At 40.4% G+C, this 12,483-nt stretch overlaps 1 protein-coding gene across 2 annotated transcripts in view; it reads left to right on the top strand.

Moving 5' to 3' along the window:
• STAC (SH3 and cysteine rich domain) overlaps positions 1 to 12,483 on the top strand; it is a 121,148-nt gene that overhangs the window by 69,646 nt on the left and 39,019 nt on the right. For both annotated transcript variants that reach the window (XM_019483455.2, XM_014602501.3), the window contains exons 4-6: positions 3,253 to 3,334; positions 5,428 to 5,543; positions 11,402 to 11,483. In XM_019483455.2, coding sequence (XP_019339000.2) covers positions 3,253 to 3,334; positions 5,428 to 5,543; positions 11,402 to 11,483 — 280 coding nt within the window. The remainder of the gene's footprint in view (positions 1 to 3,252; positions 3,335 to 5,427; positions 5,544 to 11,401; positions 11,484 to 12,483) is intronic.

Genomic DNA, 12,483 nt, shown 5'->3' with positions numbered 1-12,483 from the left:
TATTAACAAAGATGTAATTCGTTTAATTTAAAAGACTGACATTATGTCACGATGCACTTTTTAGACCCATACTGGTTACTACTCAAGAAGCCGAGATAATATACACAGTTTCTGTATAGTTGTATGAATATGGGTATTTGATTGCACAGTTCTGATTCATCTAGACACTGTATTTTCTTAATTGATTCAGTGATTACTATATTCTCTATAGTGTGAATCTCTCAATAAATTCTAGAAGTTAATAAAAACTGTTAGAATTACGGCTGACTTAAATTGTTGATAAATATCCTACAAATTTTAGTATATTGATTTTTCTACCTTCAGAATTTTGTAAAAACAATGACTTAGCTGGAAAAAACAGGTTATATTTTGCGGGGATAGTGACAATAATTTTTAGGGCTCCTAAATAATGTCTAACCATTAGATTGAAGAATGTAACCTGTGACGGTGGAGAGGGAGGTGTTTTCCTTTTTGTCCCTATTGCAGAGATCTCATACTTTCTTCTGATATGTCAGTCATTCCTTACTGACTGAGACAGTGTATTTGGCTAGCTGGACTTTATAGCTTCTCTTATATGACAGTGAAAAAGTCCTTAGGTCCCTATATTTCATGTTTGTGGAGGAAAAAGGCCCATAGTAATATGCAAATCCAACCTGTTTTAGATTCCCAGACAGAAGAAAAAATGCTTGCATTTCAAACTGCTTGAATTTTATTGCAACTATTTCACAAATGTTAGTGTCAAAAGAGAAAAAGAAATTCAATCTTATGGCACCTAAGACCAAGCACAGGCTAGAACAAATAGATTGAAACTCTTACCCCACTTTCAATGACTTTAGTGAAGCTGGGAAATCTACCCCTACTCTTTCAGAACCTTCTTTCACAACCTGTGTACAGTGAAGGTGCATGTTCATGGCATGCTGCAGCACCTGGCAGAGATACCTATGCTACCTCACTGGGTACAGCCATGTTAGCAAGGTTCTGTGTCCTGGTTAATATACCCTGCTTCACAGTGGAACAAATTCACATAGACCCAAGAGCTGTACTAATACAGCTGTGCTGTTCCTTGTACCTGAGCTATTTGGGTTATCTCTGAACAGCACTTCATTGTATCATGTAACTATCACCTAAATTCTATTAATGCTAATGGAAGTTACACATGAGGAAAAAAGTAGTGCGTTTAAATCAGGGGTGGGCAAAATGAGGCCCAGGGGCCGGATGCGGCCTGCCAGGCCATTCTATCCAGCCCACGGGGCCCCCCAAAATTAAGAAAATGAATATATATCTGCCCCTGGCTGCCTGTCATGAGGACCTCCATGGCTTGCCAAAACTAAGTAAACGGCCTTCCACCTGAAATAATTGCCTGCCCCTGATTTAAATCATCCTTATAGTCATGGCCTGGGGCTCTCTGGAGTCGCATGCAATGCTCTCAAAACTTCATAGGTACTGAAAAGTGCAATTGCTTGTCTGGTATAACTTTCAGTTCATGTAACTTTCGTCTAGTTTAACTTTCAGTTCATATAGATCAAGTAAGACAGTAGAAGAGGCGAGCCGCGGATTATGCTAACAAAAACTATGTTGGTCATTTATTAATTATGTATAAACAATAGGAAAAAAAGGCCACATTTAGAACTGGTGAGAGTAGACACAGCTGTTGAAGTCATTGAGCTCTGAATCTGACCTATTATTAAAGTAAGGCTGAGTATTAGTAGCAAAGTTTTCCCACACTAACAAACCCCAATATTCCTTCTCAGTTTTTCTGTTCATACTGATGCCTACTAGCAGTTGCAGAAGTTCCATATAGCATTATTTCTTGGGTACAGTAGATATGCATGTCTCTCCAAAACATTTCTTTGGCAATTTAGAAAAGGTTGTGTTAGGGTGAGGTTGTGGCCATAACAGTCCAGGAAATATGTGAAAGAGATGGATTTCTGTGGGTGAGATCTTTCATTAGATCATGGCATAAACTGAGACAAGCTGTTGAATGCACTGCATTCTTGCTCAGGTCTGAGGAAAGAGCAGGCACAGCAAGGGCAATTTGGAAAAGATCATTTTTAATGAGTGCAGCAGTGACCTAGCCATGCAAATTCCTTACTGATTCTAGTTCGACCCTGCATGTGACATCTGGAGGGGAGCCTACTTCAGGTAATATTAATTTGCTACAAACTACAAGGAATGATAAGTCAATTTGAGGGTGCTGCCTATATATGTGGTAATAACTGTGTTCTGGACTACTGAACTTCTCAGCTTGTCTTTGGTCAAGACATTTATTAACCCAAAATATTGAATCATCCTAATGATAAGATTTCAACAGCAATCCTTGTTTGCCTTCTCTTGTTTCAGGATTCAGGCAAAGGTGCAGCTTTCATTTGTTATGCTGCATCTTTTTCATGAGCTTTTGAGGGTAGTTTGGTTGTATCATTTGAAAGATGTTGTCACATAGACCCAAATTCTGCTCTTTTGATCTATAGCGGTATCGGACCAAAAAGGCAATGGAATCAGTGCTGTTTCACTAGTCAAAGGAAGGTGGGCTTCTAAAAGCCAACAGAAGGAACCTCTACCTCTTTGGCGTGCGTGCATATCTGGGAGCACATGGACTGAAGCTGAGATAGGGCAGAATGGAGGCATGCCCAATGGATCCAAAACTCTGTAAAATCATTGGCCAAATATTGCTGAATTTATGGGAGGGAAATGAGCCATCATAAAGCTTTCAGTCTGCATAGAAGGCTCCTGGAGAGACTAGCTGGCTATGTACAAGAGAAGAGGGTTAGCCCTAAAAGTCATATTTGTGGAGATCAAGTTGCAAAATGAGGCATTACCAGGAAGGGGTAAAGATTAAAACAGAAGGTCATTAGAAAAGCAATAATATGTGGAGCCTTTAATTAGTGGAGCAAGAATGTTTTGTTTTATAATTCAGCATTTCTGCTATAATTACTTTTTCACTAATTAACAGTAGGTTTGTGAAAGCTGAAGTTAAAATTGGATCCTACAATCCTACACTGACAGCCATCCTTCAAGTTAATATTAAGAGACAGAAATGAGTTGTTTCTAGGAGGCAAAAAAAAAATCCCTGTTCTCTGCACCCTGCAGTGATTCATTAGGGCCTAACAGATACTGTGTTCCTCCTCTTCACAGTTTTCTGTGAGACGTAGGGTTATACCACTAGCAGAACAGCTGACAACATTTCTGTCGCTCTGTGTTGCTACATCAATCATGTCCATGACACACATCACATGTTTCTCTGTTTCACTCTAGCCAAAGGGATTTCGACGCTACTACAGTTCCCCACTGCTCATTCATGAACAGTTTGGCTGTATCAAAGAAGTGATGCCTATTGGTGAGTCTTGATTGCTTTTTATTTTACTCTTCCTTTAGCTGTGCTTGCAACAGCACAACAGAGACTTGGATTTACTCTCCACAGTAATATCTACTCTCAGCTACTCTTCCTGCTTCTTTCTGTATGGGTGACCAGATGTTCTTCTGCCATCTCAGAGAAGCAGAATACAAATGTAAAAAAAAAAAAAATTAGTGAACTGGTTTATCTGAACCCACAATCCAAATAACTGCTGTCACATTTATTGTAACCAACATTTGAGCTCAAAGCAGGAATTAAAAAGAGCAGGTTGTGTACTGCTGCAGTGCAGGTTTGAGCTGAGAAAAAGTATGGGAGTTACATATGTTAAAATGGCAGAGAGCAATGCTATATATTGGCTTGATGAGGCTTTTGAATTAATAATTATGCTTCCTTTCTTATGCACCTTCTTTTTACATCTTTGCTTTCCACATATTATATATTTCTATAATTTGTTCAAATACTTAAGCTTTTGATTGAACCAGAGTAAGAAAATAAATTAAAGTTACATTAAATATTGAAATAAAAAGTATGCAATTGGGGGGAGGGGTGGTGAACAAAACTCTCCACATGACTGATTCGGCCAATAGAAATGGACAGCACAGAAGCTATACACTAAATTAACTTACATCTAAGAACAACTGATGTACTAAGTGTTTTGCTGTTTTGTTCAATGTAACATTAAAGATCCCCTGGCCTTTTCATAAGAGTTCAGTTTTCCAGTTCTAAGCCAAAATTTCCCTTTCTCTTTCCCTTTCCCTGTACTGTACTGTTGTGCTGTATTCTAACTGGTTATCGCCCTATACCCCAGGGGTGCTGCTTTGCAGTGATGTTGTATATGAGGGTCCACAACCTTTAGCTAGTGTCAGCTGGAACTTGTATTCCAGTCATCGCTGCAGGCCAGAAGTCTCTGCCTCTCCCCCTCCTCTGAGCAGCCAGCTGCCAGATTCCTGACCCTACCTGCAGCAGGGGTCAGCTCAGATGCTGTGGAGCAACAGGCTGTACAGTGGAGGGGAGCACTTCAGATTGGATGGGCAGCCGGCACAGTGTAGCTGTCACACTGATCCCTCATGCTGCACTGGATGTCTTGTTGGGCCAGTTCTAGTCTGCATGTCACAGGTTGGTAACCCTTGCTGTATATTCTACAGGTCTAGAACCCAGGTCTCTGTTTTGTCAGTATAAATTTATTGACTTTTGACAATTTTATCTCCATTTATATCAATGTCAATGAGACCAGAATCAGGTCCATAATTTCTGAAAGTGTTCTGAAAGGCACGATATACATTTAAGAATTTCATCTTACAGTGATAACAATGTAGACAGGCCCTCCCCACACCCACCCACTGATTTTGCTTGTGCTCGCCATAGGCACAGGAGGAGTCTTCTCCTGTGATGACTAAAGCAGGATCAGGGCCACATTATCTTTGCATCATTTTTTTCTGATTCAAGTGAAACATTTGTTTGTTGTTTTAAAGTTTGAGAAGTGCTTATGTGCTGCTGAAACACAAAGAGGAACTAAACTTCTACAAGATCACTCCATAAACTGCCAACATCCTTTTTTTTTTATCCTTCTGGGAGTGGGAAGTGGGGAGAGGGTCAAGGAAGGAACTAGGGCCAGACAAGGGGAGGAGCAGTGCATCATGGAGGTCCCCACAGAAGATGTAAGAACAGTTACAATAGTTCTGTTAACAATAGAAGTGGATACAAGTGGAATAATTTCCATGAGAGTGATGGCCTTATTGTGACTAAGTGCGGGAGGAGGGTCAGGAATGAAGTGGGGGGGTTTCTTTTAAAGAAGGATAAGGGAATGGGAGAGGAACGAAGTGTCTAACAGAAAAAGATAGCCTTGAAAAGAGCAGCAAGAAAGCAAAAGTCACTTCCACTGAAGTTTGATTTCTCCAGATCCTCTAGATGGAAGGATCTTTCCATGCTCATTGAGCACATGTGTGATAGGTCTACCATGTTTGTTATTCTTGTCTCCCACCATAAAGATGCGTATCATTATGTCTCAAGAATGAAGGTGAGGCATGGGCCCATTTTTTCATGAGTTTATCTGTGTCTTGCCTCTTCTGTTACAGCCTGTGGCAATAAGGTTGACCCTGTCTATGAAACCCTCCGCTTTGGAACTTCTTTGGCGCAGAAAACCAAGAAGGGCAGCTCTGGAAGTGGATCTGACTCACCCAAGAGGAATTCTGTAAGTGTTGTATTTCATCATTCATTTTCCTTTTAGAAGACCACAGCACACTCATTCATAGTCACCATTGCTGAATTTCCATCCAGAATGGAAAGCCTACATTTCAGGCTTTTATAAAAAAACATCTACCCCAGACACAAAGAACAACGGAAATTAAACAGGTGGACTGTTCTGTTATATTTGCATTTGTGCTGCTCAGTTTCAGTGTATAGTTGTGTTGCCCAGAAGAAGAATTGGGGTTGAATTGCAGCTCCACACAGAGGAGGAAGAGTAGCAGCCAACTGATACAGGGGTCCCTGATATGGATGGTTCATTCAAAAGATAAAGGAGGCAGCTCATATGTCCTTACTTTTATACACAGGTGTCTAAAGTAGCCCATGGTTAAGTCCCTCATGAGTACAGCTAGGGAATTTTTTTCTCAGTTGCTGAATGTCCACCACTTCAATTGAATTAAATGAAAACTTCAGGATTGGCACCTCTGAAATTCGGGTCCCAAGGAAGTACTTGCCTGTAGTTCATGAATAGCTGGCTGATTATATGATGCCAGCTCACCTCCTCATTAAAAAAATCTGTAAGCAAGATGTCTCAGAAGGGTTGAAGTTTATGGTGATGAAGGAGGAGGCAAGGTGGTTAAATGCCAATCTCCATATAGTGGTAGGGCCTCTGCAATGAAAAAGGGTACATTTACCTTGGAGAGAAATTCAGTTTAGCCCAAAAATCTCATAGGACTTTGACCCGATTCAGCAAACTGCTTCAGCATATACTTGACGTTAAAATTGTGCTTGTATATATCCATGTTCATCACAAGACTCAAACCAGGACTTTGCTGCAGCTTAAACACAGATTTAAATGCAGAGATAAACGGGGGGTCTCACTTACACAGATAAACTTCTAAACAGAGATGTGAATCTAATTCAAATAGGCAAACTCAAGCTAATCCAAACAAGACCGTACAATCTTTTGTCAAAGCTGGGTAGGATGATAGGCTCAAGAAGCTGAATGAAGGCGTTATACCCTTCATTCAATTCCTTTTTATTTTGAAAGAAACTTAGTATTTTCCTCCTTCTTTAAAACCAAAAACAATTCTAGCACCTTTCTTACTTAGTGCCTATAACTAATTCTTTCACTTATTTAATTTATACTAGAACAGCAGTTCTTCGAATGTAATTATTATCTGGTAAGTCAATAAAGCATTATGCTAAATTATGAAAGAATACTCATGCATAGAAAACATAAAGACAGAGTCAGCTTGCCCTGGAGTTTTGATAATAACAAGGTGGAGAGTAGGTGTAAAATACAGAATGCCAGTTTGTTGTGGCATTTTCTCCTGGGAAGTTAGACAGTGGATTTAATGTGGCACATGTCAGTGCATAGATAATAGAGAAAACTGCAAGACAGCTACATGAAACTATACATTTTCCTGATTTAAGGCCTTTACTTTGGAACAATGGGCATAGGGTTGTGAGCCAGCAATGAATGAGCAGTTATAGAAATAAAGGGCACGGAATATTTTACTCTTGCTTCTCACCTCCCATGGCTCTGCAGACCTGGTCCTTGAAGGTCTTTTGTTCCATTATGATCACAATGGAAGTTGTGCATTATGTACTTGGGTATGCCTAGTCCACCTGCTAAGTTTATAGGTGATGCAAAACAGGAACCTGCCCTTGAGACCTTTAGGGAGGAAAGCATAGCAATACCAACTGTTATCAGACTTCATGTTAGACTTCAGGTAGTGGCACTGAATTCATAAATGTTTGAACAAGAATAGTGCATTCTCTGAAGAGACCATTTATTGAGCACAGCAATATGCAACTTCAAGCACACTACAAAGAACAACAGAAAAACTTTGCATAAACTTTGCGAAAAATATTGTGTAAAAAATCATGCACAGTAAAGTTAAGCTACTGCTCATTAAGCATCACTAAAAAAGTGTGCTTTTGCTACTGTGCATTGGGGCAGCCTAATGCACATTTATTTAGTGCCTCACATTAGAGGTACTAAATTCAATGTGCATTAGGAAAACGCATTAATGAACGTGTAGACACGCCCAGTGATAGCACACACAGGGCACATCTACACATACATGAATGTGCCATTGTTACAGTGCATTCAGTTTAGTAGATGTAATAACAGATACTAACTCAATGGACAGTAACTGGTGCTACTACATAATAGTGCCAGCACATGGTCTTTTAGTGACACTAGTGGGCAGTAGACTAAATCTACTGTGCATTAGCACAGCTTCTGCCATGATGCGCTAATGCACAGTAGAATGAGTCTACTGTGCATTTAGCATCTTGTATAGATGCACCCACAACTTAGCCTAATTTAAAATACAATGCAATGAGCCAAAAAGACAACAGAAAGCCTTGCATAGGTCTCACATAATCTTGAGTGCAAAGTGTCTCCTTGCAGCCAGGTATGCAGAAAGTCCTTCTGGGGGATCTGCAGATGTTCTTAGGTGACAAGGAGGAGATCCCACAGGTCTTTTCTCTGCCTGGATTTTATAAGCGAATCTGTACCTCCTTCCCATGGATGCTGTGACCATAGTATGCTTTTCACATCCCTCACATATCACATACCCCTCACAACTCTCATCCATTCAGTGTCTGCCTCTTCTCAGGTATTCTCGTCTTAAAATGTTAATGTAGTTCCCTACTTTCTTTGGTTTCCCTACACCAGCCCAAGCAGTCCAGGATCCTTCCCTGCTAACTTAGGTTTGTCACATAGCCCCAGGCTACATTTGTAATGACTGTGCAAGGTGTTTGCCAACACAACCAGAATGCAGATGTCTTGAATTGATGCCTTGATCAAGTCATGTCTAACACTCCTATCATATGTTTGTCATTTAAAAGCAATGGATAAATCAGTCAATTTATAATATGATTTTTTTTTAAATAGTATGTTTATAATTTCCATATAAATCTCTGTTTTTAAATCCAGGAACCTGAAAATGCTGTTGGGTTTTTTTTTCTAATTTAATAAACAATCTGTGCCAACAGCCCAATATTTATAAACAACCCTACAAAAACAATCATTATGTGTATGGATGTTGAAGAGGGTGGACATCTTTGCTAGAGAGCAAATTTAGCTTTTCATCTTCCAAACAGCTTTGTTACAAACAGTACTGAAAGGAAACAATACTAGAACATTTACCTTTGGTGGTAACCTTTAAGTATAGCTAGGTGCACTTTTTGCTCTATCTTTTTTTTCTTGCAATGTAAGTACAGGCCTGCAAAGCAGTTGTTTTCCTTGTATGTACACAGTAATTGTGGAACATTGTAAGAAATTAAATGGTTGGGTGAAATGTTCAAGAGCACTTCAATAAAAAGTTATTAGGAAATGAAGAAGGCTATACAAAGGATAATAGCTTTTCAGATGAGAAAAAATCTTAGACTCTCAATTTAGAGAGATGTTTTTAAAATAATCTCCAAAGTAGACAGGTGAGTAGAGTTTAGAAAGTGATGTTTCTTAGGTCAGATTTTGAAAGCTTTATATTGAGTATCTCTTTATTCCAGCAAGGAGACTCATGTAAAATTGCTATTCAGCTCACCAAAGAGTGTAAGATCAGGCCTTTAAACAATATGCTTTTGAGGCCTGAAACTATACCAGTTAAATACCTTCTTTAAAATAAATTAGGTGCAGAGGACTGTCCTGGGTCCATTGATGTTCAATGTTTTTATTAAAGATTTGGATGCTGGAATTGAGCATTTCTTGAGCAAGTTTGCAGACTACAAAACTGGAAAGGATTGCAAATACGTTGGAGGACAGGAGCACTATTCCAAAGAATCTTTACAGATTGGAAAGCTGGGCTAAAACTAAAAGGATGAAGTTCTGTTCTGACAAATACCAAATGCTACACCTCAGGAAGAATAATCAAAAATACAAAATGAGTGACACCTGGCTGGATGGCAACATTACGGAAAAGGATCTGAGAGGCTCGGTAGTTCACAGAGTCAATACGAGTCTGCAGTGTGATGCAGTTACATAAAAGGCAAATGCAGTTTTGGTATGCATCAATAGAACCATTAGATGAAAAACATAGGACATGAAAGTGCCTCTGTACTTGGTACTGGTTAGACCTGATCTAGAGTATTGTGTACAGTTATTTTAGGCTCTACATTTTTAAAAGGACAGGGAGAAGTTAGAGAGGGTTCAGAGGCAGGCAATAAAAATAATAAATAGCTTGGAAGGCAAGCCACATAAGTAGAAGTTGAAGGCAATAAGCATGTTCAGCCTCTGGAAATGGCAATTTAGATGAAGCATGATAGCAGTCTTCAAATACTTGAAGAAATGCCATAAGGATGAAGGAAAACACCTTTTCTCTCTCGATGAAGAAAGTAGAACATGGACTACCAATGACTTGAACTTGCAGCAAAGTAGGTTTAGATTGGATATCAGGAAAAACTGTGAGGCAGTGGAGTTGTGGATTTGCCATCATTAGGGCTATTCAAGAAGAGGTTGGACAGACATTGGCCAGAGATGATCTAGGAGGAGCTATGCCTATGTTCTACTGTGGGTATTTCCCATGCTCCTAGGCTTCTTGGTTGCCACGTGGAGCCAGGAAAGAATAAGTTTTCCACTCCTGCTGCTCTATGTGTCAGGAGGTTTTCTATCCCTTCTTCAAAAGCAGTGTGTGTGGCTGCAGTCAAGGCTGGGGATTTTGACTGGGATGTTCCAGTGCTTCTGCTGGGACTAGCTCAGAGGTTCCTAGCCAGAGCATCATCCCCATCCTCTCAGGGTCAGGGTGATTATCATATATGAAGTCAAGAAAGAATTTTACCCTGAAGTCAGAATAGTATGGACTGTTTTTTGCTTTCATCTGTAGCAGGGGGCATGACCGTCTTCTTCAGATCTTTTGAAGATATTTTAACAACATTTGCAGCCACAGGACTTTTGCTGCCTTTGTCCCCCTGCTTTACCTGGGGCAAACTAAGGTGCTATGTCTTGTGGTTGTGTCAGGGTTGACTTTGTAGTTTTGCTAACAGATTAGAAAATAGATTTGTATAAGATGCTTGGATAGGAATGATCCCACAGGGGGTTGGACGAGGTGACCTCGTGGGATCCCATCTGACCCTACTTTTCCGTGAGCCTATGACTAATCTTACTGCTCCACGTTCCAGATACTCCTTTCCCAGAGTCATAGGAATAGAGGTCACCCTTGATGTTCAATGTTTATAATATATATTGCAATATATATTAAATGTATATGTAAGTATATATATGTGTGTGTGTGTGTGTGTGTGTGTGTGTGTGTATATATATATATATATATAATTCGTGATTAATAATTGAAAAGTAAATGTTTCAATAAATGGAAAGTCACTTGTATTCTTATGAAGCATAACTGCAATTAATTAAGTAACCATTGCAAGCACCAAAAAATTGTATATCAAGAAGTTCTTAATGCCTATTTTCTTAACTCTTACAAGATGTGCTATGTGTACATCTTGTACACAAGACTGAATATTTACAGCTGAAATGTATCCTGAGCTTTCTCCTGCCTCCCATTAACTACTTGAACTGCACCACTTGATATCATGTTATCAGCAATCACCTCAGGTTGACTCACTCTTCTCTCAATACCATAGGTGATGCATAAGTGGGGGCTCACAGTTGGGGGTTCACAACTCCACACCACCACCACCACCCCCTCTGCTGCTGGGCATTGGGTCTGGCCAGGCTGCAGGCCTGTGCCCCCCCATTGCACTGTTGGCCCAGAAATTGGGGCGGGGATGCCCCCCTTGACACATCACAATACTCAATACCAAGCTTCTACATTTACTTAAGGCTCTGATGTGATTTCATTTTGCCTCATTGCTTCTCTTTCTGTCTTATCCCATCTTGTTCACTCATAGACTTCAGACCTGGCAGAAGTTCCTGAGGAAACGGATGGCTCAGGAGGCACATTTGACATAAACAGGAGACGCAGCAACAGTGGTGAGTGCAGGACATTCCAGCATTTGCAGATGCACAAAGTGATGGAGTAGCATGAGCAATCAATGTGAACTGTTGCAGCTTTTCCTTATGGCATATTCTGATTTGGGGGTGATTTGGCCAAACGGTGAAAGGGAAGAATTTGAAAGGTGTTCTTTACCAGCGTGGGTTAATTCCTCAGAGCCTTAGAATAGATAAAGACTGATTTTCGTATAGCATATGAACCAAATCTACTTGAAATCAAGTGGAGAGTCAGTACATCTGGGTTCACTTCCTTCCTCTCCCTCGAACCTACTGTGGCATTTTATTAATAACTTTGTCCCTATAGTTTCTTCAGGGCACGCTATGTAGTACTCATATTCATAATTAGTTCCAGTCACCATGTGCCTCAGTTTTGGTTGTGGGGGTGAAGAGCTCACTGGCCAAGTTCATGGACGATACCAAGTTATGAGAAAGCATGGTCACATTTGAAGATAGGCTACATACAGATACAGGCAGACCTAGACAGGCTGGCATGTTGGGCGGATGGGAATATGATGAAGTTCAACGTCGAGAAATATAAAATGCTCCACCTGGGAATGAGCAACCCCCAACACACTTACAGGCTTGGTGGCACCAAACTGACTAGCACCACAAATGAAAGGGACCTAGGGGTAATAATAGACCATGGTATGAATATGAGCCAGCAGTGCGATGCTATAACTAGTCTGGCAAATAATACTCTGGCATGCATCAAACGATGCATCTCCAGCAAAACCAAGGAGGTGATTCTTCCACTCTACTCAGCACTGGTGAGACCACAGCTGGAGTACTGCATCCAGTTCTGGGCACCGCACTTTAACAAGGATGTGGACAAGGTTGAGAGAGTCCAAAGAAGAGCAACCCATATGATCAGAGTCTTAAAAGGCAAGCCATACGAGGAAAGGCTGAGGGATCTGGGACTCTTCAGCCTGAGGAAAAGAAGGCTGAGAGGGGACCTGGTAGCAGCTTACCACTACACTAG

This window comes from Alligator mississippiensis, chromosome 5 (assembly GCF_030867095.1).
Source record: "Alligator mississippiensis isolate rAllMis1 chromosome 5, rAllMis1, whole genome shotgun sequence".
Taxonomy (NCBI): domain Eukaryota; kingdom Metazoa; phylum Chordata; order Crocodylia; family Alligatoridae; genus Alligator; species Alligator mississippiensis.
The sequence above is the reverse complement of the archived record's forward strand: the minus strand, read 5'-3'. Positions and strand labels throughout refer to the sequence as shown.